General features: G+C 40.1%; 1 protein-coding gene and 1 pseudogene across 8 annotated transcripts; both read left to right on the forward strand.

Annotated features, from left to right (window-relative positions):
* Window positions 1-37: 37 nt before the first annotated feature.
* On the forward strand, window positions 38-12,067 carry HNRNPK (heterogeneous nuclear ribonucleoprotein K). 8 transcript variants are annotated; one of them, XM_005896647.3, is made up of 17 exons: window positions 38-174; window positions 2,076-2,154; window positions 2,262-2,346; window positions 2,759-2,856; window positions 3,503-3,559; window positions 4,984-5,027; window positions 5,903-5,975; window positions 6,508-6,579; window positions 7,076-7,189; window positions 7,527-7,655; window positions 8,098-8,405; window positions 8,531-8,585; window positions 8,895-8,978; window positions 9,255-9,270; window positions 9,347-9,429; window positions 9,827-9,996; window positions 10,711-12,067. In XM_005896647.3, the coding sequence occupies exons 3-17, from the start codon at window positions 2,289-2,291 to the stop codon at window positions 10,742-10,744; spliced, it is 1,395 nt and encodes a 464-aa protein (XP_005896709.2). In that variant the 5' UTR covers window positions 38-174; window positions 2,076-2,154; window positions 2,262-2,288; the 3' UTR covers window positions 10,745-12,067. The 8 variants fall into 8 exon arrangements, with proteins under 8 accessions (XP_005896709.2, XP_070231506.1, XP_070231510.1 ...); XM_070375408.1 differs by lacking the exon at window positions 38-174 and adding an exon at window positions 421-534 and having other exon boundaries at window positions 9,362-9,429; XM_070375404.1 differs by lacking the exon at window positions 38-174 and adding an exon at window positions 422-534.
* A 4,404-nt stretch (window positions 12,068-16,471) lies between these two features.
* On the forward strand, window positions 16,472-19,707 carry LOC102280305 (phosphoserine aminotransferase pseudogene; annotated as a pseudogene).
* The last annotated feature ends 4,464 nt before the right edge of the window (window positions 19,708-24,171 follow it).

Consider the following 24,171-nt stretch of genomic DNA (forward strand, 5'->3'; position numbering starts at 1 on the left):
ACAGCCTTTAGTTCTCGCGAGAGCCTCCCCCCCTCCCCCCCCAGCCAGTGAGTGCGCGAACGAGAAAGGAGGAGGGCGCTTCAGGCGAAAGCACTGCAGACGCCATTATCCTCTGTTTCTCTGCTGCACCAACCTCGACGTCTTGTCTACTTCCCGCCTATTTGCGGCCTATAGGTAATTTAGAGTTATTGGGGCTTGGGCACTGCGGGTTCGGGCAGGGGTTTGGCCTCCCTAAAGGCTGCGTTGACTTTTTCGAAGTCTGATTTTTCTCAGGCCCTTAGCGGCCTTACAGTCTGAAGGGAGGCGCCGGCGGGGGGCGGGGTTGTCGCCTCCTCCGGCGCCTTGATTGACGCGGCCTTGGGCCAATCGCTTCGCTCTCGCGCCACCGCTGTAGCCGGTGCAGCCAATCGGGCCCGGCGGCGGGGTAGGAGAGTGCGTGGAGGCGGGGGAGGGCAGTGGGGGCCTACGCTTGTTCTCTGTCTAGCTGTGACCGGCTGAGGAGGCGCGGCGGCATAGGGACGGTATCCTTGCCGGGTGAGGAATGGGGCTGGGCGAACGGCGCGTGGGGGTGAGGGCCGGAGAGTACTTTCTCCATTTGAGGGAAGGCGTTTGGGGGCTTGGTGGTGGTTGGCGGGTTCTGGGAGGGAACGTTGCCGGGTTTCCCCTCCCCCCACCTCCGCCATTTCCCTGAGCGTATATCTGCAGTCTGCGTTGTGGTACTAGAGGCTTCGGAGAGTCGCGAGGCTTGTGCCGGTGGGATGAGTTTTGTTCTGTTGGGAACTAGGCCTTGTGTGGGAAGGAGAGGGAGCCGGAGGGCGGTAGAGAATGCCGCCGCTCTCTTTGTGCGGGGCCCGCCGCACTTGGGCGCTGCGGGCCTGGGTCTGGAACGGGCGAGCTGGAAGGGTCGGGGCTGCCTTGGTTGCTTTGTCTCCCGCGGTGGGGGGAGGGCGCGGGGGACGAGGTCTCGGGACCGCGTGGTGGGTGGGGGAGGGGGTCCGCGCTCGGCTCCGCCTAGTAGCACGTAGTCGCCATTACGCGGGCCGCCATTTCCTGTCGGATCGGGCCGAGGAGAGGTGCGGCGCTGGTGCTCTCGCCTCGGGAGCTTTCTCAACTCCTGTTGCTTGGCGGTTGCCGATCCCGGTTTCGGGCGTTGCGGGGAGGAGGGCATGTTTGCCCTTGGCTGGTCGCGCATATACTTAGCGATTTTTTGGGTCTGGCGACTAAAGCACTTGGAGGATATTGGGTTTATCGTTATAAACAGCCTGCTATTGCTATTTGTCGTCAAACCCCTTTATCTAAATCTTCCGTAGCACCTCAGTATTTGAGTTTGGGGCCAGGTTGGCGTTTCAGTTCCTGGGAAGAGTGGAAGGCGTAAATACTGCCATGACTGTGAGCTGTTTAGCTATTTCTCTCATAACGGGAGCCGCTTGTCGCCTCCTGCCAGTCAGGAGAGGGGAGCTAAAAGGCTGTTCACAGTCCTATCGCCAGTCTGGTAGTGCTGAAATTGTCAGGTTATACCGCTTTTAACGTAATTTGAAATATCCCGCTAGTGATGTTATTGGTGTTCAAGGGTTGTTAGTCGAGTACTACAGGCAGTTTGGGTGTACTCCTGTTTCAGGTTTGCCTGTTTATCGCTCCAGTAGATTGGCCAGACGGTTGGGTATGGCTTGAATTTGCCTTTATATTTCAAGTAGACTTTTCAAGTCACCGGTGGAAAGAAACCCAGAAGTTTAGAATCCAGATGTAAAAATAATTTCTGCGTCTATTTATAAATGTGTACTTTCGGGAGCATTACTCGAGACTCATTACTCGGGGGCTTAAATGCCTTATGCGTCTGGTTTCTATGTATTTATGTAAAACATTGTTGTGGTGGAACTTGATCCAAAATTACGGTACTTTTGCTTTTACAGAAAAATTAGATAGGTCTTTTGGATTGTGTTACAGGGCGGTCCTTTGGAAATTTAAGATCCTAAAACAAGTTTTAGAAATGGCTCTTTTTGTTGTGTTCAAATCTGTAGTCATTAGTATTCGGTAATAACCAAAAAAGCAAAACTGATTTGTGTTGGTTTTCGTAGGCTACTACAGCACTAGGGTGTCAGTTGGTCCCGCCCAGAACACTTCAGTTCTGCCCTGGAAGGATATATTTAATAACTGGTACGTTCTGGAAATAGTCATTTCTTTCCCTTGTCTTTAATATTTAGTACGCTGCACAGCCTACTTTGCAAGAAACCAAGTGTACTAGCCTCTTTATTTTTTAACAGATTCGTGTGTCCCTTGAATACAAGAAAATGGAAACTGAACAGCCAGAGGAAACCTTTCCCAACACTGAAACCAATGGCGAATTTGGTGAGAAAACATTTTAACAATTTTTTTGCTTTGTTAATTTCATTATTTTCTCTGAGATCCTTGTTAGTTACTTTTTTGAACTAGAAGTAACTGTCATTTGCGTAGGTGAGGAAACCGATTAAAAGAAAGCCAGTAAATACAAGTTTTTTTCTTGCATTTAGAAATTTCTAATCCTTTGATGTGCTGTCACAATAAATCTCGTGTTTAGAAAATTAAGGGAGTGTATTTTGACTTAAAAGTTGAAGATTGAATGCCTTTTTTTTTTTTTTTTTTTTTTTTAACAAGCTTTAACAATTCCTTCAAAGGGAGTGGAGTTAAATGTTAAATCTGTAGGTTAAAACTAAAATGTGATTAAAGGTACCCTTTCTTGAAGATGCTGGTGCTCTCTGAAACCTAAACTGTTAATTTTTAGGTAAACGCCCTGCTGAAGATATGGAAGAGGAACAAGCTTTTAAAAGATCTAGAAACACTGATGAGATGGTTGAATTACGCATTCTGCTTCAGAGCAAGGTATAGATTTTATTCTTGAAATTGTTTCTTACTCAAAGTAGAAATTAAGAAAATGTTTGAGCGTTCTGGGAAGCCTTCAGAAGGCTGCAGAATGTAAAATAATTGTGTGGCTCTTTCTAAACAGACTTAGACTTTTTAGGCCATGGTAATTATTTTGCTAATGATTAAAATGAAAGCCCTTAACATGGTGAACTACTACAAGCCTAATTAGGAGATGGGTATGGATGGTCCTTATAGCATTAATGCCTTAAAGATAGTATTTTTTATTTCATTGTGGGTTCATTAGATAACATCCTGATTGGCAGCTTACTTAACTGATAATATAGCTAAAAAATGTGAAAGTATCTACTAGAATTCAAGTTAATTGACTTGCAAAAGGGTATTGTAAATTTGGTGCCAGTGCTTAAGATTTATACTCAGTATATTTCTGGCATTCTGAATATTTCAAAGCTCTGTCTAGGTATTTAGTCCCCGGAACATGTCACATAGACTCTTGGTTTTTGTTTAAACCTTGTGGTTTTAATATCCCCAAATAGATTTCCATCGCTATAACCAAACAAGAGGTTAGATATGGTAGACTTGTGTGGTGTTTGTCTTTAACTAAAAGGTTAAGAAGACACACTAAGTTTCTTTTTATCTTCTCCAGAATGCTGGGGCAGTGATTGGAAAAGGAGGCAAGAATATTAAGGCTCTCCGTACAGACGTAAGTATTAAAGAGTTTAAACCTACTACACAGGCAGCTTCAGTTTTATGTGTTTTTAGAAATTTAAAGATTTGCATCATAGAAATCATTTAATAGCCTAGATACAAGCCTTTTATAATAATTGAATACATAGATAATTCTAAAGATTTGCCATTCCTAACAAAGCCCAGATTGAGTTGGGGGGTCTATATTAAACCTCCTCACTTTCTAATAACTTTACACCAAATTATTCACTTCAAGCAAGATAACATCTTAATTAGAAATAACAGTATAAAACCCCTTAATTGCACCATTTCCCATGTGTGAATCAAGTACAGTAGTACTGAAAACCGTTGCAGGTGGCTGATTAAACTCCATATTTTTATTCCCCCCCCCCCAATTTGCCCATCTGTTCTTGAATAGTTTGCACATGGAGCACAAAGAAGTTGAGGTTGCATGATTTAGATATGGGTAAAGAATAGAGTAGGCACTTAATTTTATAACTGGGTGACCGTCTGTCAATGCTGATAATTTGTGTCTTCATATTTTATAGTGGGTTGACTCTTGTGATTAGACACATTAAATGTTGGTATCACCAGAAGTGAGCATATTTATAGGACTTGGCTACACCAAATTTCTTAATTTTTTTTCTCATGTTACACACTCTTTTGATGTTTCCTTGCTGAAGTTGAGGCAAATAAGAACTTTGTGTTGAAAACTTATTTGATAGTATTTCATTTCTCTCTTGGTCGCAGATCTTTGTATGTTCCTCTTGATTACTGTAAACTGAACTTAAAAATTTAAATTTTACAAACTTGCCTGTTAGGATCTAGGAATGCATTTTAAACCTCCAGGAAACCAAATCAGTCATTGAAGTTAGGATTTTTGGTGGTGTGGGAATTTTTGTCTTTTATAAACCTCTTTCCTCTTAATCCAGATGTTATATATAATTATCTGGGTTAATAATTTCCCCATTTCCTCGAGAATTCAAGTCATGACAGGTTTTGTGTCTACCCTCATGAGCCAGCCTGCTACTGAAACATCGTTTGTTTTTTAAAAGTACCATCATTAAAGGTCCTTAAATGTTAAGCCACAGTCAGATATAGAGAAGTCCATTATTGTGTTAGTCTTCAGAACAACTTAAGCTTGTTTCATTAATTGAGAGTATGAGTATAGTTTGTATTAAATTAAAATTTATTGCTTTTCCCCCTTTTCCCTCTCCTTGTTTTTTTGGCCATATATCTCCGTTGCCCATGTACTGGATCGACTTACCCCTGCGTTGCCCACCATGACGTTGGCCCATCCGCCCCTGAACGCCCATGTGAAAACCCTGGTTGGCTATGCCCAAAAATGTGCTCGTTGCCAAACGGGTACCATACTTGACAACTTCTGATTGAATGCCCATGCCCAATGCCAACATCCACGAACGCCAATGACCAATGCAGTACAATGCCAGTGTTTCAGTCCCAGACAGCAGTGGCCCCGAGCGGTATGTCCCAACAGTTTATGCCTCACTGCCTGATTAGAAAGAGAGAAATGTATTTTATTACCTGCCTTTTATATAATTAAATAGTATCCCCTTTAGACGGTGTATTGTTTTTCAAGTTTCTGTCTTATTTTCCCCATTAAGTCTTTTTGTCACTGAACTTTTACCGTGAGTTGCCCACCCAAACGATCCACTAATTTTATTTCAATGGAAGGAGCACAGCTTCAAGTGTTGCATATTTGCTGCATTGTAAATCAAATTGTTACCGAAACAGTCTCTCGCTCTGTCTTTGTGGCCCACCTTGCTTCCCAACATTGCCTGTTCATAATTTTTTCTGATGAAATGCTAACTCTGGTTCACTTTCCTTCACTTCTCATTTGTGTTGTCTTTGTTTTTGTCTCGCATTTGTATTTGTTTTCTTGCAGAGCCCATTAGTGATCTAATTTCTAACTGGTATCCATAACCTTACTCCAAATACAGTGTTTACCACTTGCATATTCCCCTACTTTGCCTGAGAGAAGGTGTGCCAGTTTTTCCAATGTAACAGCGAGGGTATCCTTAATTAACTTAGTGGTGGCGGGGAACATAAATATTCAACTCTGCTTCAGTTCTGGTCAATTTATTGCCCACTTAATCTGAGCCCTTCCAAGAGCCCATTCTTTCTGTCTCTCTGCAAGTCTCCTAATATTGTTACCATGTTTGTATTGGGCATAAAACAAAATGCATGTGAAAAATGTATAAATAGGCTACTTTAAATGGGGACTATTAAATAATTGTATGTTCATCTCTGTAAAAATTTGACTACTGGTGATGACCACAAAACTCATTTTTCTTTTCCACCTTTTTTTGTACTATCTGGTATTTGTGGTGTTTGACAGCATATTGAGTATCAGTGCTGATATTGAAACGATTGGAGAAATTCTGAAGAAAATCATCCCTACCTTGGAAGAGGTAGGCTCATTTTTTAAATGTATTTCGCAATGGAGGGGGTGCTTAATATATTTAATGGGGCAAAATGGGGGAGGTGGAAAGACACTGGACATAATAGTTTTTTAGCAGCAGTGTGTTACACTCTGCTGCTTTAAGTGCAGGATTCTTTTACATCCCACATTACTTGTTTAAAAATGTAGTCTAGCCATTCTGGAGTAGATAGGAAGTACCTGTGGTTGTGCACATTCATGGAGTTTAGCATGTATATTATGGGCTTTAATTTTTAGAAGAGGTTTTGAGTTAGACTACTGACTGTGAGACTATGTTGGAAAGGACTATGTTTGATCTAGTTTGAGTATTTTTAAATTCTGTGTAATCTTGTTTGCTAGATATACAGAGAAAAGCATTGTATGTTGATTGTTAGTGTAGATAAGCAATTTCTTGTTATTTAATGGTAGTTGTGAAATATGTTGTAGTAGCTTTACCAATATATGCGACAATAGCCTGATCACACTAGACACTTAACCTATTACTCTTATTTTTCTACTTTCAGGGCCTGCAGTTGCCATCACCCACTGCAACCAGCCAGCTCCCGCTCGAATCTGATGCTGTGGAATGCTTAAATGTATGTCATAGTGCCATTGAACCCCACTGAAGTATGGAGCCTGGCCCATAGGATCGATTTTATTTTCAACATAGTGTACTTTTCCCGTCTCTATAGAAAAAGGCTTAAAAAGATGATAAATGAATGGTCTTACAACTCACTGTTGACCCTGCTCCATGCTGCAGTGGGAATTAACTACATTTGCAAAGTGCTTTGCAGTCATTTTTATTATGGTGTTATTTGAATGTTAATAATAATTTTGTGGTAACAGCGACATGCTAAATGGCTGCAGTGTGGGTATGGTGTTGCAGGACCTGAAAATAAAATAGTTTTTTAAGGTGGTGCAGAATGTCCTTTTTGGGCCTGGCTATTGAGGATAATAGCACATAACTGGTAAAGTTATTGAAATATAAATTCAGGTTGCTCACTGCAACAGTATATTGGTATGCTTATAGCAGATAAGTGTGTATTCGGGAATCTATGATTTGGAACTGAAATTCTGTAACTCCCTCCACAGTACCAACACTATAAAGGAAGCGACTTTGATTGCGAGTTGAGACTGTTGATTCATCAGAGTCTGGCAGGAGGAATTATTGGAGTCAAAGGTGCTAAAATCAAAGAACTTCGAGAGGTAAAGCCAGTGTTTTTTTTTCTTCTGCTGAATTATTGGAAAATAGTTGTTTATAAGGATTTGGTAGGCTTTTCTCATTCCCTCTTTTGAGTTTCCTCCCCCTAAGATTACGTAGTTTGCTAATTAAGATATAGTAGAATGGCTTGGCCATACTAGACAAGTTATTTGCCAAAAGTGTATTGCAAAGCCCAACCCTTACTAACAAGGTTTTACATTGGGGGGAAATTTTACTAAAATATACATTAAATCTGTCTAAGCCTAGAACTTTTTTTTTCTTTAGTGCATTTCCTTTTTTTTCTGATTGATTAATGCTGCTTATTTTGTAAACCTATTGCAGAATACTCAGACAACAATCAAGCTTTTCCAGGAATGTTGTCCTCAATCTACTGACAGAGTCGTTCTTATCGGAGGAAAACCTGATAGGGTTGTAGAGTGCATAAAGATCATCCTTGATCTTATATCAGAGGTACCTTCAGAACACTTTTATTTACATTTAATTTCACAAAACAGATTTCTTATTCAAAAGTAATTTCAGAAGGCAAAGACAAAGTACCTTTCCCTAACAATTTCTGTCACTCTGCTTTCCCATCAATTTAATTTAGAAATACTTTGGGAGAATCTGTACTGTTGTCTTTGATTGTTGGTGAGGTTTTTTTAAATAACTTTTGATCATTCAAATGAAGTTTTTATGGTTCCTCTATAGTACTAGATGGTGATCCCCAATCCCCATTGTGAAATTGAAAGGAATTTGTGGTCTGTTAACGCCAAGGGTAAAATTAAACTGTTGCCTCACGAGCAGTAAAACTCCCAATTTTTTTAAAGTGCCTGAAGTTTTCTGTTAAAAGAATTACTACTGTGAACTAAGGTTTTTTTCCTCAATCTATAAAGTTGCTGTGTTTTTCTTTCAGTCTCCCATCAAAGGACGTGCTCAGCCTTATGATCCCAATTTTTATGATGAAACCTATGATTATGGTGGTTTTACAATGATGTTTGATGACCGCCGTGGACGTCCTGTGGGATTTCCCATGCGGGGAAGAGGTGGTTTTGACAGAATGCCGCCTGGTCGGGGTGGGCGTCCCATGCCTCCCTCCAGAAGAGATTATGATGATATGAGCCCTCGTCGAGGACCTCCTCCACCCCCTCCCGGACGAGGTGGCCGGGGAGGTAGTAGAGCTCGGAATCTTCCTCTTCCACCACCACCACCACCTAGAGGAGGGTAAGTTTCTTTCATCCACACATTAACATACAAGAAGCAGCACTTCACAGATAGAAGGGGGTAGGTTTTCATTTCAAATACTTCAAACACGTGACCAGCTGAGATTACAATTACTATGCTTGCAGAGATCTAATGGCCTATGACAGAAGAGGAAGACCTGGAGACCGTTATGATGGCATGGTAAGAACTTTGATACTACTTCATTAATGTATTTATGAGAGCTAAAGGGTTTAAAAGTTAGCTAACATTTTATTGAACGTGTTAACTGAAGAACTTGTCTTACAAATATACTCTGTTAGTCACTTAAATCATTGTTTCTGTTTGTCTGCTGGGATATTACGACTTGTTCCACTCTTTGTTTGCCCCTAAAATACATGATTACTGCAAACTTTTATGTAGAGTCATGAAGTAGAAATTGATGTATAAAAATGGTGGCTCTGACAAATACCATGCAGGTTTATGTTAATAGTTTTCTCTCTCTCAACACAGGTTGGTTTCAGTGCTGATGAAACCTGGGACTCTGCAATAGATACATGGAGCCCATCAGAGTGGCAGATGGCTTATGAACCACAGGTTGAGTATCACGGGTGTTTATGTTAATAATCTTAAAGTGCTTATTTACTCACCAATTAAATATTTTATTTCCCCCATCAACATTTTTGTTTCTTGGAACGCTGTGTACCTGAATGGTTTCTTCCCCTGAAGATTGTTTTCTGAAATTGGCTTACTAGGGAATATACGGGAGGGCTTTGGTTACTTATAATAACTGGGGGTTTTTTAGAAATGTGTTTAATTACCTAAAGTTTGGAAGGCAAAGTAATTTTCTGTTTTTGTCTGTTCTGTTTTTAGGGTGGCTCTGGATATGGTAAGTTTTCTTCTTTCTGAAATCAAACATTATTTCATGCTTTGTATATGAACTTAATACTCATTATTTAAATCAGATTATTCCTATGCAGGGGGTCGTGGCTCATATGGTGATCTTGGTGGACCGATTATTACTACACAAGTAACTATTCCCAAAGATGTAAGTATTTTTAATATTATAAAAGACATTCACTGATTCATTTTTATGAGTTTTCTGACTTAACAAAGGTTTTAACAAAAGTATTCCCTTTAAGGATTAAAATTGTGTTTCAAGGACTTCAGTGAAGTGTTCTCCAGTTTAAGCCTTGTCAAACAGTGTTCAGTGCTATTAAAAGCAATTATCAGGGGTTTGAGCCCCTGGTTCATTTATTAAAGCAAATGTCAGTGGGTAGTATAAATAGGTTGTAATTCAAACTGACTGGTTGGAGGGCATTAAATTAACAGTATAGTCAATAAGTTGTACAAGAGTGTTCTTGATGGTCACTGAACATACAGGGTAGGGTTTTTGTTTTTGTTTTAAGTATATCATAAACACTTGCTTTTAAAAATCTTTGCAGTTGGCTGGATCTATTATTGGCAAAGGTGGTCAGCGGATTAAACAAATCCGTCATGAGTCAGGAGCTTCGATCAAAATTGATGAGCCTTTAGAAGGATCCGAAGATCGGATCATTACCATTACGGGAACACAGGACCAGATACAGAATGCACAGTATTTGCTGCAGAACAGGTCAGTTTGTTTAGCTTTATGTTATTAGCCTACACATACTAAAACCTTAAAAAGCTTCTCTTTCTCAGCTGATTTTTCTTTTAGAAGCCATGGTGTCTCAAGCTTTTGGGGACCTAACTTCTAAACATTCTAATAGCTTTGCTTTAATTTTCTTCTGCCTTCTTGCTAAAACACGAAGACATTCGATACTAATCTTACTGGAAGAAGCCTTAACCAAGCAAACTTCTCATTTTTCTGGTGAAAACTGCTGCCAAAACCACTTGTTACAAATTATACAGAGCCTGTAGAAAATGTAGAAGATTCAGTGGATGTTGGTCTAGTTCTGTGTGGAAGACTAGTGATTTTGTTGTTTTTAGATAACTGAATCGACAACAAATCACAGTCTGCCATATGGCACAGGCCATGCCTCTACAGGACAAATGATTGGTGCTGTAAAATGCAGCAATTCACACCTTAACTGGCATTTCTTTGTCTTTTCTACCATATATTAACAATTCTGCTCTACTAATGTCTGATTTACTATTAATCTTTTTTCTTGGACTTTACATTGCTCTAATTTGTAGTTACTAATGTTTTAGTTCTTATCTCTAATTGTGTAATGGACATGTTTATCATTTTAATTTAGCATTGAAATTGTCTTAATGTTGATTAAGATTGATTAAGATGTTACGAACAAAAATTCTAATTCGTACTTTTTTTTCTTTTCTTTTATAGTGTGAAGCAGTATGCAGATGTTGAAGGATTCTAATGCAAGATATTTTTTCTTTTTTATAGTGTGAAGCAGTATTCTGGAAAGTTTTTCTAAGACTAGTGAAGAACTGAAGGAGTCCTGCATCTTTTTTTTTTTATCTGCTTCTGTTTAAAAAGCCAACATTCCTCTGCTTCATAGGTGTTCTGCATTTGAGGTGTAGTGAAATCTTTGCTGTTCACCAGATGTAATGTTTTAGTTCCTTACAAACAGGGTGGGGGTGGGGGAGGGTGTGCAAAAACTAACATTGAAATTTTGAAACAGCAGCAGAGTGAGTGAATTTTAATTTTTGTTCATTGTTGGTGGTTTAAAGAAGTCCCCCCATGTAATTATTGTGAACACTTTGCTTTGTGGTCACTGTAACATTTGGGGTGGTGGGACAGGGAGGAAAAGTAACAGTAGTCCATATGTCCCTGGCATCTATTCAGAGCAGTGTGCAGAATGTAATGCTCTTTTGTAAGAAACGTTTTATGATTTTTAAAATAAATTTAGTGAACCTATTTTTGGTGGTCATTTTTTTTAAGATGGTCATTTTTCAAATGGCTGAATTCCCTCCAACCTACCCCCAAACGGAACACTAAGTTTAATTTTCAGTCCTCTGTTGGATATAAATAAATGGCATCTCTTCTTGGACTTAGGCGAAATATCTTGACAATACTCAGTTCTGGTGATTCTTAATGATTTGAAGTCCATTGCTTGGGAGGAAATTCCACCACACATTCATGCTTATAATAAGCTGGGGATTTTTGTTTGTTTTTGCAAATGCTTGCCCCTACTTTGCAACGATTTTCTGTTCGTAATTCTGAAGAACCAAGGTGGGGAGCAACACAACCGATGGAATAGTGGTATAAGTTTATACCAGAAGCTTAATGACAAGTTTTATCAATCAGAATAATACTTGGTTATGGAAGTGACTGATGCTAAATAAATTCTGATTATTTTTTATTAGATAATTTCTCACATATAGACTTAAACTGTCAGCTTGGTAGTGTCTATTAGTTAAACTTTGTAAAATATATATATATTCTTGTTTTTCCATTGTATGCAAATTGAAAGAAAAAGATGTACCATTTCTCTGTTGTATGTTGGATTATGTAGGAAATGTTTGTGAACAATTCAAAAAAAAAGATGAAAAAAATTCCTGTGGATGTTTTGTGTAGTATCTCTTGGCATTTGTATTAATAGTTAAAGTTCACTTCCAAATAAAACTCCCATAATGCTAGATTTGATGTGTGCCCAATTTTGAACAAGGGTTGATTGACACCTGTAAAATTTGTTAAAACGTTCCTCTTCTAAGGAAATACAATAATCTTAAATTATGTATTTTTTGTGTGAAGTGTTTTTCTAGCATTTATAAGTCAGATTTCATGGGGGTGGTAAATTGAAAACTTCCAAAGAGGAGTTGAACATAGAGCTGAGTCATACCAATTTTACAAGTCTTCCTGTTCTCATATTACCTGTGATATGCTTGCAGATTCTTAGGTTTCTATCTTTAAAATAGCTCTGGTTTGTTGGGAGAATTTTTTTTCCCCCCTGGTTCTTGGCTCATAAGTCACGTGCTACCGGTTAACTTTGAATTTGTCTAGAAAGCCTGAGAACGTGGAAAATAATTCATGGATGCAATTCTAAGTTTCAAGAAAACATATAGGCTGAAGTGAGCAGAATTTTCTGAAATGTGTGAGCAGTACACGTGAAGGTGTTTAATGTTTTAGTGATAGCCCTCTTAGTTCAAGGAGGCGGGGGTGGGGGTGTGGTGCAGTGAGTGTTCTTTTGATAAGTGACAGTGGTATCACAACATAATGCTACCTGTGACGAGGTTTCCTCAAAGATGATATTAGTCTGAATTGCCACCTGGGTGTTGGTTAGCTTTCCGCTTCTGTATTTTAAGCATGAGTAAGCTTGGGTTGCTGAGGGTAGTGTAACCTATTCATGTTGAAATGAGACCTTCCTCTGGAGAAAGATTATCAGTAATGATATTTTAGTCAAATTGTAATTCTATTGGAGGAAAGTATCCCTGGAGAGAATACAGGCTTTCAAAGTTTTCACTTGTCATTCAGAAATTAATTATATAAATAGACCGGTGAAAGTGTTCCTGTTTTTGCCTTTGAAAAATCAGACTTTGAACACAACCTACTAAAAAATAGGTTGAAAGATATCTTGAGGGTAAATCTGGGATACAACTTCAGGGGGAGAGACCTTTGTCATTTCCATTCTTAACCACTAAATAGTGTTTGAACATAAGCTGGCAGTTCTGAGAAAATTTTCAAGCTTGAAAGGCACTGAATGAAATGGAACATTAAACCAGTTGTATAGGCTGATTGAACTTTTAAAACTGAAGTAGTTTCAAAAGTGGTTTTGGCTTAATTTTGTAAATTATCAATATGCTAACAACAATGTTGTAAACCAGATTGCACCAAAATTTTTTCAGAAGTGAGAAAAGGAATTTAAAAATTTTACCTGCTATTCAAATGTTAATAGTTTGCAGAGTCTATCTTTGCACAGTACTTTAAATATTTTTGAATGAACCAGCGGTTACTCTTGTCTAACCACTGGAATACACAGAATCTTTTAGGAAAATCAAGTTTTTCTCTTAACCCTATCAATGATTGTCTTAAAATGTAAAACACCTTATATTGTTGGTACTCTGAAGGGAATTGCTGTTCCACATAAAAGGAAATTCAGTCTTGATGTGTTGAGTGTAAATTAAAGTAGCCTTAAATGCTGTATTGTATTTATCAAAGTTTGCCCATTGTTAGCAAATTTGAAGTGAAACTGATGACTTTTTTTTTGGGGGGGGGGCGCTCTGCCACACACTGCAGGATCGTAGTTCCCAACAAGGTATCTGAACTCCACACCCCCTGCAGTGAAAGCCCAGAGTGGTGTTAACCACTGGACTACCAAGAAAGTTCCAGCCTAACTTGTTACGGAGGCAATGAACCCTTAGGAAGCAATACTGCAATGTCAAACTATTCTAGGACCACCATCAAAATCAACAGTGCTTGTTAAACATGAGAATTTTGGGTCACAATAGAGCTCTATTGAACCACCTGTTCTGTAGAGAGGTGCCAGGAATCTGCATAACAAGTTCAAGTGAACCATAAATTTCTATCATTTTACTAATATATCAAGTATTTAATTCCTGAGGTGTACATTGTAGCTCCTGAAGAGGCAGTGGTTAGCAAAGCTATTTTGGAGAGACCAATAATTACACCAGTAAACATGGAGCAAGAAGGTTCATTGTATAGTATGTGTTTAAGAGGCAGAAACCAACATCTGTTCATGCACATGAATGTATATACATTAACAAGCATGTTACTTCAAATGTCAAACTAGGAATTACAGTGTGTGGAATAAAATTATGCCCTCGAATCCTCTTAGGTTAAAAAAATGGGGCATTGTATACACAGGTTAACATCATTTACCCAAGCCAGACCTTGGTATTTCAGTTATTTGACTTGTGAGAAATGGATACCTGAAAAATTAAAGCCCAGGCATGTATACGTTTGTCTATATTTAGAATGGGGAGCTAATCTGAATCAAGGTGGTAGGATGTGCAAGTACACATTGGAAAATGTAAAATGCAAACATTTTGTGGGGTTGGGCTTCCCTGTTTGCTAACTGAACAACATGCACTAGCAACAGTGTTGGGGTAAAAAGATACACTAGCTACCCTATGACCTCAAAGCTTTCTATTCTCAACCTCACTTTGTCCAAAACCAGTAAGAATTTCCTAACCTCCCTCTCTATAGCTCTCCCCACTATTTCTCCCTGCTTCCCCAAACTCAGGCCTATAACCCAGGAACCTGTAATTAGGAATAAAGGTTTGGTCACCAAAATCTCACGCTTTTCAAAATTTTCCCCATCCACCTCCCCCCTGCCTTTTTTTTTGCAGGCATTCAGGCGGGCTCTTAGTTCCTGACAAGGGACTAAACCTGTGTGCTTATGCAGTGGAAGCTCAGAGTCCTAACTACTGGGCTACCAGGAAATTCCCCATTTTCCCCTTTGCTCCTTTTTACCCTGAAGTCTTGCTACCATTAAAGACAGGCTTCATTGGAAAGGAAGGGCCACCTTGTTTACCTAGAAAGAAGAAAGGGTATATATAGTAGGGAAGGAAAGCATATAATACCCGCTTCTCAGACCAAAGGAGGATAACTGATTTTGATAGTAATGAGGCAGATTTGGCAGAAACAGTAGAAAGTGCCAGCTAGGTCCCTCCAAGACCTTCCTAGGGTTCAGCATGGGGCAGGGCAAGTGAGAGCAGAAATTTCAGATAGGTTAAGTAAGAAGCCAAACACAAGACTGATTTCTGTCTGGAACCCTGCTAAGTGTTCCTATGACCACATAAACTAGTAAAGCACAGCAGAATGAAGGCATATCACGTTTGGCAGAGAGAACCTGAGATTTCTCTCGTTATCTCAGAATTCCCTTTGCTTCCTATGTGGCATAAGAGGAACACCAGTTAAGTGCTACGGGGCTTTCCATAGGGCCACCATGATGAAAGGGGACAGTTCCTGCATAGTGGGAGCAATATGGTAGACAGCTCAGCTGGGGACTGGTTGGAGACAGAGCAGAATCTCAAAGGATTGTCAATACCAGTGAAAGCCAAATGAGATCAAGTTGGTCAAGGAAAACCACTGAGCTGAGTGCTAGAGAAACCAGACCACCAGTTATGCTAGGTTTGGTTATTCAGTGGTAACCATAGGGAGAAGAGATGCCAAAATTAAGACATGAGACAAGGCCCTTCACTTTCATTATCAGAAAACCTAAACCTTCTGCAGTCAGACCTCAAAAAGTCTTAGAAAGGTGGAGATCAAGAGCTTTTAGTGCAAACAGCCTTAAAGGTCAGATCTTGAACTGAATAATTATCTACCTTGAATTAGATCATTTTAAACTGGAAGAGATCAACCTACTTTTGCTTGGCAAGTTTATGTGTTTCTTCTAAAGTCAATGGGAGTTCAAAATTACCAAGGAAGAGGGTATAAGGGAATTTGAGACCTCTAGAAATCTCTTAAAAGCAGAAGAGATCAAGCTAAACTACCTTACCTACATATGTTCCAGGTGGAGGTGGCCCCAGTTGGGTTAGAGCCTTTATTCGGTAAGATCATGTGACCTTTTTAATTGAGATCATTTATTCATACCTGTGTTTCAAACTGGCACCAAATCTGTGTACAGTTTGGACTTCAGAACTCTGGAATCAGACTGAGACCACATCATGGCTTGACTGATTCCCTGCCTTATCCTGCTGCCCTCACTCCGTTTATCTGAGAGCAATGCCCCAGCACATCCCTGGTGCAAGAATCCCTGGGTTGGGCTCTGCTTCTAGGGGTTTGATCTAAGACAGCTGAGCTGGAGCTAGAGCAAAAATTTATTTCACTTAGACATCCTTGACATAGATTTTGATGCAGTAAGTCATGAGACATTGAATTATCTCCTGAAGAAGGAGTGAGAATTTTTTTTACTTAATGAGGAATAGCTGCATTCTATTAGGCAGGAGTATTGTTGAAGGTATATATATATATGGGAATAAAATTGTTTTTGATGCTGAACAGCCATAAGGGTGAATTTTATTAAATAATACAGCATCAGTTTTTCTTTTCTAATAGAACCCAGGTTTCTTTTTAGACTTTTTCTCTCCCAGTTGTATAGACTTCATGAGATAGAAATCTTGGTCATTTGAGATGCCTTATCACCCAAAAGTGTAGGCATTTGACCCAGGCTTGCCCAACAATGCACTTTGTCCTGGGAATTTGTACCTTGAACAAAATAATGGAAACAAGGTAAAATTATCATATTTTTTCAGCAGCATCAGTAAAACCTTGGGTGGTTCCTGCTCTCAGTATTCTAGAACTGCCTGATTTCTGTTTACATATCTCGTTCCCCAGCCTTCCCTTCCATCCCGAGAGATTTTTCACAACTTTCTCATTTTATTTTTTTTATATTTATTTGTTTATTCGGCTGCACCAGATCTTAGTTGCTGCACATAGGATCTTTAGTTGAGTCATGTGAACTCTTAGTTGGGGAATTTAGTTCCCTGACCAGGTATTGAACCCAGGCCCCCTGCCTTGGGAGTGCAGAGTCTTAGCCACTTGATCACCAGGGAAGTCCCATTTGTGACTTTTAAAAAATTAATTTTCCTTAAATTAATTAGCTGATCACTTGCTATTATATGCAGCCCATCAAATGAAGAGTCTTTTAAATTTTTTATTGAGACATAGTTGAGGTACAATATTATATAAGTTGCAGGTGTACAATATAGTGAGTTACAATTTTTAGTTATACTATATAAAATATTTGCTATATTCTCTGTGTGTATAGTATATATCCCAGTAGCCTATTTATTTTACACATAGTAGTTTGTACCTCTTAATCCACTACCCCAGTCTTGCCCTGTTTCCCTCTTCCCACTCCTAACCACTGATTTGCGCTGTATAAGTCTACTTCTGTTTTATTATATTCGCTAGTTTGTTGTATTTTTTAGATTCCATGTGTTAGTGATATCACACAGTATTTGTCTTTCTCTGTCTGGCTTATTCCACTGAGCGTAATTTCTCCAAGTCCATCCATGTTGTTGCATTAAGGGGCTTTTCTTGTACAGGCAGCATTGCTAATTTCAAGGGAGGAGAGCCACAAAGTATGGGTGACAGCTTCCTGCTCCACCTCAGCTGCCACTACTGCAACCAGTGTCACTTGGGCCTTCACAGCGATGCCATTTTGGGCATAAATCAGTCATTTTCTAGGAGAGTGCCAGGCCTTATCTCAAGGCTGCCACTGAACATACAGAGCAACTATCAATGTGCCCTAAGTTTCTGGCTTTCTCTTTCACTTTCAGACTTTGATAAAATACCACACCTCACAGGCAGTGGATCTGCCTTCCCTAACAGTCACCGAAGCGCTGGATGATGCAATCTGAAATGCTAGTGGAGTTAACTCCCAGCAGGGAAGTTCAGTGCAGTTCAGTTCAGTTGCTCAGTCATGTACTCTTTGCAGCCCCATGAACTGCAGCATGCCAGGCTTCCTTGTCCATCATCAACTCCCGAAGCCTACACAAACTCATGTTCATCACGTCGGGGATGCCATCTAAGCATCTCATCCTCTGTTGTCCCCTTCTCCTGCCTTCAATCTTTCCCAGCATCAGGGTCTTTTCAAATGAGTTGGATCTTCGCATCAGGTGGCCAAAGTATTGGAGTTTTCAGCTTCAGCATCAGTCCTTCCAATGAATGTTCAGGACTGATTTCCTTTAAGATTGACTGGTTGGATCTCCTTGCAGTCCAAGGGACTCTCAAGAGTCTTCTCCAACACCAAAGTTCAAAAGCATCAATTTTTCGGTGCTCAGCTTTCTTTATAGTCCAACTCTTAACATGCCCAGCAGGGAAACCTCTGGCCAAAAGGAAATAGAAGAGAGATACTGACTGCCCACTGATAAATCCTCTCTGGCCAACTCTGCCTATGCCACTATCTGAAGACACCTGGAGGTAGGTGGTCAATTTCAGCTCAGGGCAACAAGCTACTGAGCTCTGTGTTGTTAGAGATATAGAAAGAATTATTAGGCCACAAAGAGCTGGCATTCATGTTCTTGAAATGAGCTACAGCCTATCAGCTTTAGCTAAGATTATTAATAACATATAGAATCTTGTGCAGAAATTGTTAGCCATTCCAGACAATGATTTTTGTACAAAGAGGAGGGTTGGATGAGCCAGTTCCATGCTATCCCCTTAAGCTTGATTGACCTGAAAGTAGGGAGGTGTGCCAGCCATTCGATGGCAAAAGCTTGGTCACCTAAGGCCCCAGAAGCCTTGAAGTTTGGGAACTGTGAATGTTATCCATTCTAAACTTAGAAGTTACAGGAAAATTCTGAATCCAAGACCCTGGAACCTCAATCAGGTCACCACTGCATGTATTACTGCACAAATGAGACCAGGCCCAGAGCAGAATTTTGCTTTGTTCCTGATGTCAAAGGAGCAGTGGCTGCTTTTTGACATGTCCTCAAATTTCCCATATAAACCAGTTTGATGTTTAAAAGTTTGGTGTGATTTTTGATGGTGCCCAGAAGAATGCTGGCTCTGTAGGGGTCACGATGGTGATATTTCAAGATATCCTGCTAGGGTTTGCCCTCAGAGAGTGCCCTTCCCTTGTGGAATACAAAGTGCAGGCCGGAAACAACACTTTATTCAACACAACTCCCTTCCTTGTTTCTACAGCATCAGCTTGGTCTTGGAGTAGATCAAGAATAACAGTGGCAAAGGACTTCCCTGGTGACCCAGTGGTTAAGACACCATGTTTCCACTGCTGCTGCTACTGCTGCTAAGTCACTTCAGTCATGTCTGACTCTGTGTGACCCCATAGACGGCAGCCCACCAGGCTCCCCCGTCCCTGGGATTCTCCAGGCAAGAACACTGGAGTGGGTTGCCATTTCCTTCTCCAATGCATGAAAGTGAAAAGTGAAAGGGAAGTCGCTCAGTCGTGTCCAACTCTTAGCGATCCCATGGACTGCAGCCCACCAGGTTCCTCCATCCATGGGATTTTCCAGGCAAGAGTACTGGAGTGGGGTGCCATTGCCTTCTCCGATGTTTCCACTACAGGGGTGCAGGTTTGATCTCTGGTCAAGTAAGTCACCCCCTCAAAAAAAAAAAAAGAATAATAGTGGTGAAGCAGCCATGAAGCTTAGTTCCATCAAATCTCAAATGATTTATCATATTATTGATAATTCTGAAGGATTCTATGTATATCTAGTGAAACCCAGAATAGAAGCAAGATGAATATTTCACTCTGCATTGGCAATGCCAATGGAGATGCCGCTTTAGAATAAAAGATTTCTTGATAAAGCTCTTGAATTCACTATAATTTCCTTGAAAGGGCATGGGTCTGTGGGAGGTATCATGGCTTCTTTGAATAATGATGGCAGGATAGAAGATGTTCAGAAGTTGGTAGCCTCCATGAAATATTCTTTGGAGATGTATCAGTGACGAACACATCCCAACCAATATGCACTCTGTCCTTGAATAACGTACAAAGTTTAAAGTAACTTGGGAATTGCTCCAAAAAACCTTAACAAACATGGCATTTTTCTTGAATGGACATGTTTATTATGGCTTCCCATGTGGCTCAGTAGTAAAGAATCCGCTTGACAATGGAGAAGAGAAACGTTCTGTCTCTGGGTCAGGAAGATAGAGATTCTTCTTTTTCAAGGAACAACAGCAAAACATCCACAGCTGGTGGGACTTGCATGCATGTCATCAGTTGCTTCAATCGTGTCCAGCTCTTTGCAACCTCATGGACCATAGCGCACCAGGCTCCTCTATCTGAGGGATTTCCCAGGCCAAGAATACTGGAGTGGGTTGGGTTGCCATTTCCTCCTCCAGGGGATCTTGCCGACCCAGGGATCAAACCCACATCTCCTGCATTGCGGGCAGATTCTTTATCACTGAGTCACCAGGGATTCCCCACTTGAACTGAAGTGTTTGAGAAATCTTCCTCTTGCTTTTCTAACAAACTAGCTTAGGTTGCCTTTGCTGCTACTTTTTCTAGCTAGATCTCAGTATTCAGACTTGATTGTGGACTTAATTATGCAAATTACAGTTATTTGTATCTAGAGGCACACAAACACAAAGCGTGGGGGTGGGGTGAATGGTGTCTTCTAGGAGCGTGATTCGTGATCCTTTACAAAATGACAGCAGTGGGGTCTTCTGGGTTCCAAAGCTGTTAGTTCAGGGCAACACCAATGGCATGCTAAGTGTTCAGGAATTCCAGACTAAAGGGCAAACTGGGAGAAGGCAATGGCACTCCACTCCAGTACTCTTGCCTGGAAAATCCCATGTGCAGAGGACCCTGGTGGGTTGATGTCTATGGGGTCACACAGAGTCGGACACGACTGAAGTGACTTAGCAGCAGCAGCAGCATGGTATATGTGTAGTTTTGAATAAACTGCTAAACTGCCTTCCAAGTGGCTGTACAATTTTGCATTCCCACCAGCAATGAATCGTTGTTCCACGTGCCCATCAGCATTCGGTGTTATCAGTGTCCTGGATCTTGCCATTCTAAAAGAAAGCAGCCCACTATATCCTGGGAAAAGGTGCTTGTTTTATCTTTAATTCAGCTTGACAGAAATGAGCCGTCAGACTGCAACAGCATTACCTACTGGAACCTCAAAGTGTGCACCGTCCCAGAGGGTGCCTGCCCTGACGGGCACAACCGCCTCCAACAATGACTTGGCGAGTCTCTTTGAGTGTCCGGTCTGCTTGATCTTTTTTTTTTTTTTTTTTTTTAAAAATTATAATAAAATAAATAAATAAATAAATAAATAAAGGGCAAACTGGAGATTGTTCTCTGTACTGTAATTCTCATCAAGAGATTAAAGTGACATCCTACATGTTTATATAGCAAAGTCTTTTTACTACCAAATAGTTTATATCCCTATGCATTTATATTTCCAATAATGTGGTTCTCGGTAATACATTTAGAGATTTTTAGAATTTGATAGAATCCTTGACTTCTTGGGTTATAGTAATCTTAGCAACAGTGGTGGCCCTCTCCCCTTCCACCTTCCCTTCCTTTTAAAGAAATATTTGGATACCAAAACCCCCCCAAAAAAAGATTTAGAAGTTCTCAGGTTCACTTTTGTTTTCCTTTGAAAGAGTAGAAAAGAAGGTTGGTTGGTTGGCTCTTTTTTAGTTAAGCCATTGAACTAAAACTCTCTGTTAAACTCTCGTATCCTTTGTTCACTTGAACGTTCTCTTTATAGTATTTGAAGAGAGGGATACGGTGAATTTTGGAAGATCTTTCCTGAAGAGTCTTTTCCCCTATTGTTTAGACACAATCGACACAATCAGAAGTTTATGTTGAAAGGTAAAGAACATTAAAATCATAAAACATCAAAAAAAGAGAGAAAGAGGAGAATTTCCTCCCTTTCTCCCTCCACAAACCTCTCTGAGAGACAGTATCTTCGAGTAGTTTGTCCAGTGTGGTGTAGACTGTTTCAAAGTTGCGTCTGTTCCAGGCTCCCCACAAAGCAGTAGCCAGCACACATCACTTGCCAACCAAACTTCCTCTTTCCCTCTCCTTCGCTGTCAGTGCCCTCAGACTACACCTCATAGATAAAACATTAGCACTTAATCCCTGCCTCAGGTTCTGTCACCATAGTTTTCTTTCGTATCTATTTATTTTTGCACTTTTTAAAAGCAGATTTTTCACATATGTTAGCGTTGTGAATCTCCTCTCTGCCCACACCGTTTTCTCCCCCACTACTGTCTAAGTGATCTACTGCCAACTGGCACCAATTCTCCAAATCAAAGTATGCATTGCAAACACAATTGTGTGATCCTTTGCCGGGGTCCAGCCCCGGTGGATCCAGGGAATTTGAAGCGGGGACGGCGTCGGCGAGGATCTGCAGGAAGAAAGCCTGGCTTACTGCAATACTTTACTAAAAAATACACCAATCTGTCTACTTCTGTTCCTCAGAGTCTCTCCCGAATATTTCGGTGTCTTTTTTTTGGTTGTTTAGTTTCTTCCAGTTTTATTGAGATATAATTGACATGCAGCACTGTATAAGTTTAAGGTGTACAGCATAATGATTTGATTTACATAAATTTTATTGTGAAGTGATGATCATAAGTTCAGTTGAACATCCATTACTTCATATAGGTGCAAAATTAAAGAAAGGAAATGTGTTTTTCTTACAATGAGAACTCTTAGGATTTACTCTGTTAACAACTTTCATATATAACATCCAGCAATGTTAATTATATTTGGCATGTTGTACATTAAAATAGTACTTATAACTGGAAGTTCATAACTTCTGGCTGCCTTCATTCAATTTCTCCCCCCTACTTCCACATATTTGAATATCAGTTCTGGAAACTTCTTTAGCTTGTCTTTGAGCAGTGCAACAACCCCTTTCTTGATGATTTCCAGACTCCATTCCACTGACAGCTCAGCTCCAGCTTGTAGCAACCTTGAGCTAACGGTGATTACCAGACCAATATTTTGTGTTATATCCTGAAATGAAGTGTGGTGAGTTCAATATTGTTCAAAGAGACCGCATGTGCAAAGCAGTGCATACACCAAGTCTGGATGGTGGTGAAGAGAATTTGGCAGACAGGCAGGAACTGATGATCTCTAATATCATTCAAATCACTTCTTCAATGACATTTAAGTCTTGCTTGGAATCTGCTAAAGGAACATCACTGGAACTCAGCAAACTTCTCAAGGACTGTCTAGCTTATTCCAGAACTTTGTTGTGTAATCTGTACACAGCAAGGAAAGTAATTATAGACTATCAGTTTACTGTAAAAGGATACAACACGGGAACAGCCAGACACAAGAGATGGATAGGGCAAAGTATGTAGGAAGGGATGTAGAAGGCTTGTGCTTTCCCATCCTGTTACTTTCCCTGAATCTCACCAATCTGGAAGCTCTGAACTGAGTTGTTGTTTTGTTTTGTTTTGTTTATAATACTTACTTCTTCCTCCAAAGTAGGAAATATTAATATTTCACTAGCTAAAAGTAAACTATGGTTCAAAAAAATTCTAATTGGTTTTGAACAATAGTAAGAATGTTAATGCTCTATAATGGAAATGATAGTTATCCTCAAGAGTTTTCATCAGAAGGAGTCCATTCTGTCCCTAATCCAAGCCTGGAGGTGGGATATTTTACATACAATAAGAATAGAGTAGGAAGAGAAGAGTCTTTTCTTTTCTTTTCTTTTCTAAGAAAACTAGGATAATTCCCTGTAATGCAGGAGACCTAGGTCTGATCCCTGGTTGGGAAGACCCCTGGAGAAGGGAACGGCTACCCTCTCCAGTATACTGGCCTGGAGAATTCCATCAGTCCATGGGGGTCACAAAGAGTCAGACATGACTGAGAGACTTTCACTTACACTTTCACAATGCCCTAGAAGTTGAGAGTGAATTTTAAGAAAGTAGTCAATTTTAAGGGGCTTCCCAGATGGCGCCAGTGGTAAAAAAATAAAAAATAAAAAACCCACCTGCCAATGCAGGAGATGTAAGGGATGGGGGTTCTATTCCTGGGTCAGGAAGATCCCCTGGAGGAGAGAATGGCAAGCCATTTCAGTGTTCTTACCTGGAGAATCCTGTAGACAGGGGAACTTGGCAGGCTATAGTGTATAGTGTCGAAGAATTGGACACGACTGAAGCAACTTAGCACTCACGCATGCAGTCAATTTTAAATGCGATATATGGATAAATCAAGGAAAAACTGAACTGGAAAATTACACAGTAGTGAACTATATCTCTTTTCTGTTGTCTTCTTGGGGCTTTAGTCTATTGATCACTTTGGGAGAGTCATGAGAAATGAAAACAACAGATATCCTACCTTCACAAAATCCATTTTACTTCTTTGTTTTCCTCCTTCTGCATATATCAGAAACTACTCCTATCTAGCCATTGTCCACTACTCCCATCTAGTCTATTGTC

This window comes from Bos mutus, chromosome 8, assembly GCF_027580195.1.
Source record: "Bos mutus isolate GX-2022 chromosome 8, NWIPB_WYAK_1.1, whole genome shotgun sequence".
Lineage (NCBI taxonomy): Eukaryota > Metazoa > Chordata > Mammalia > Artiodactyla > Bovidae > Bos > Bos mutus.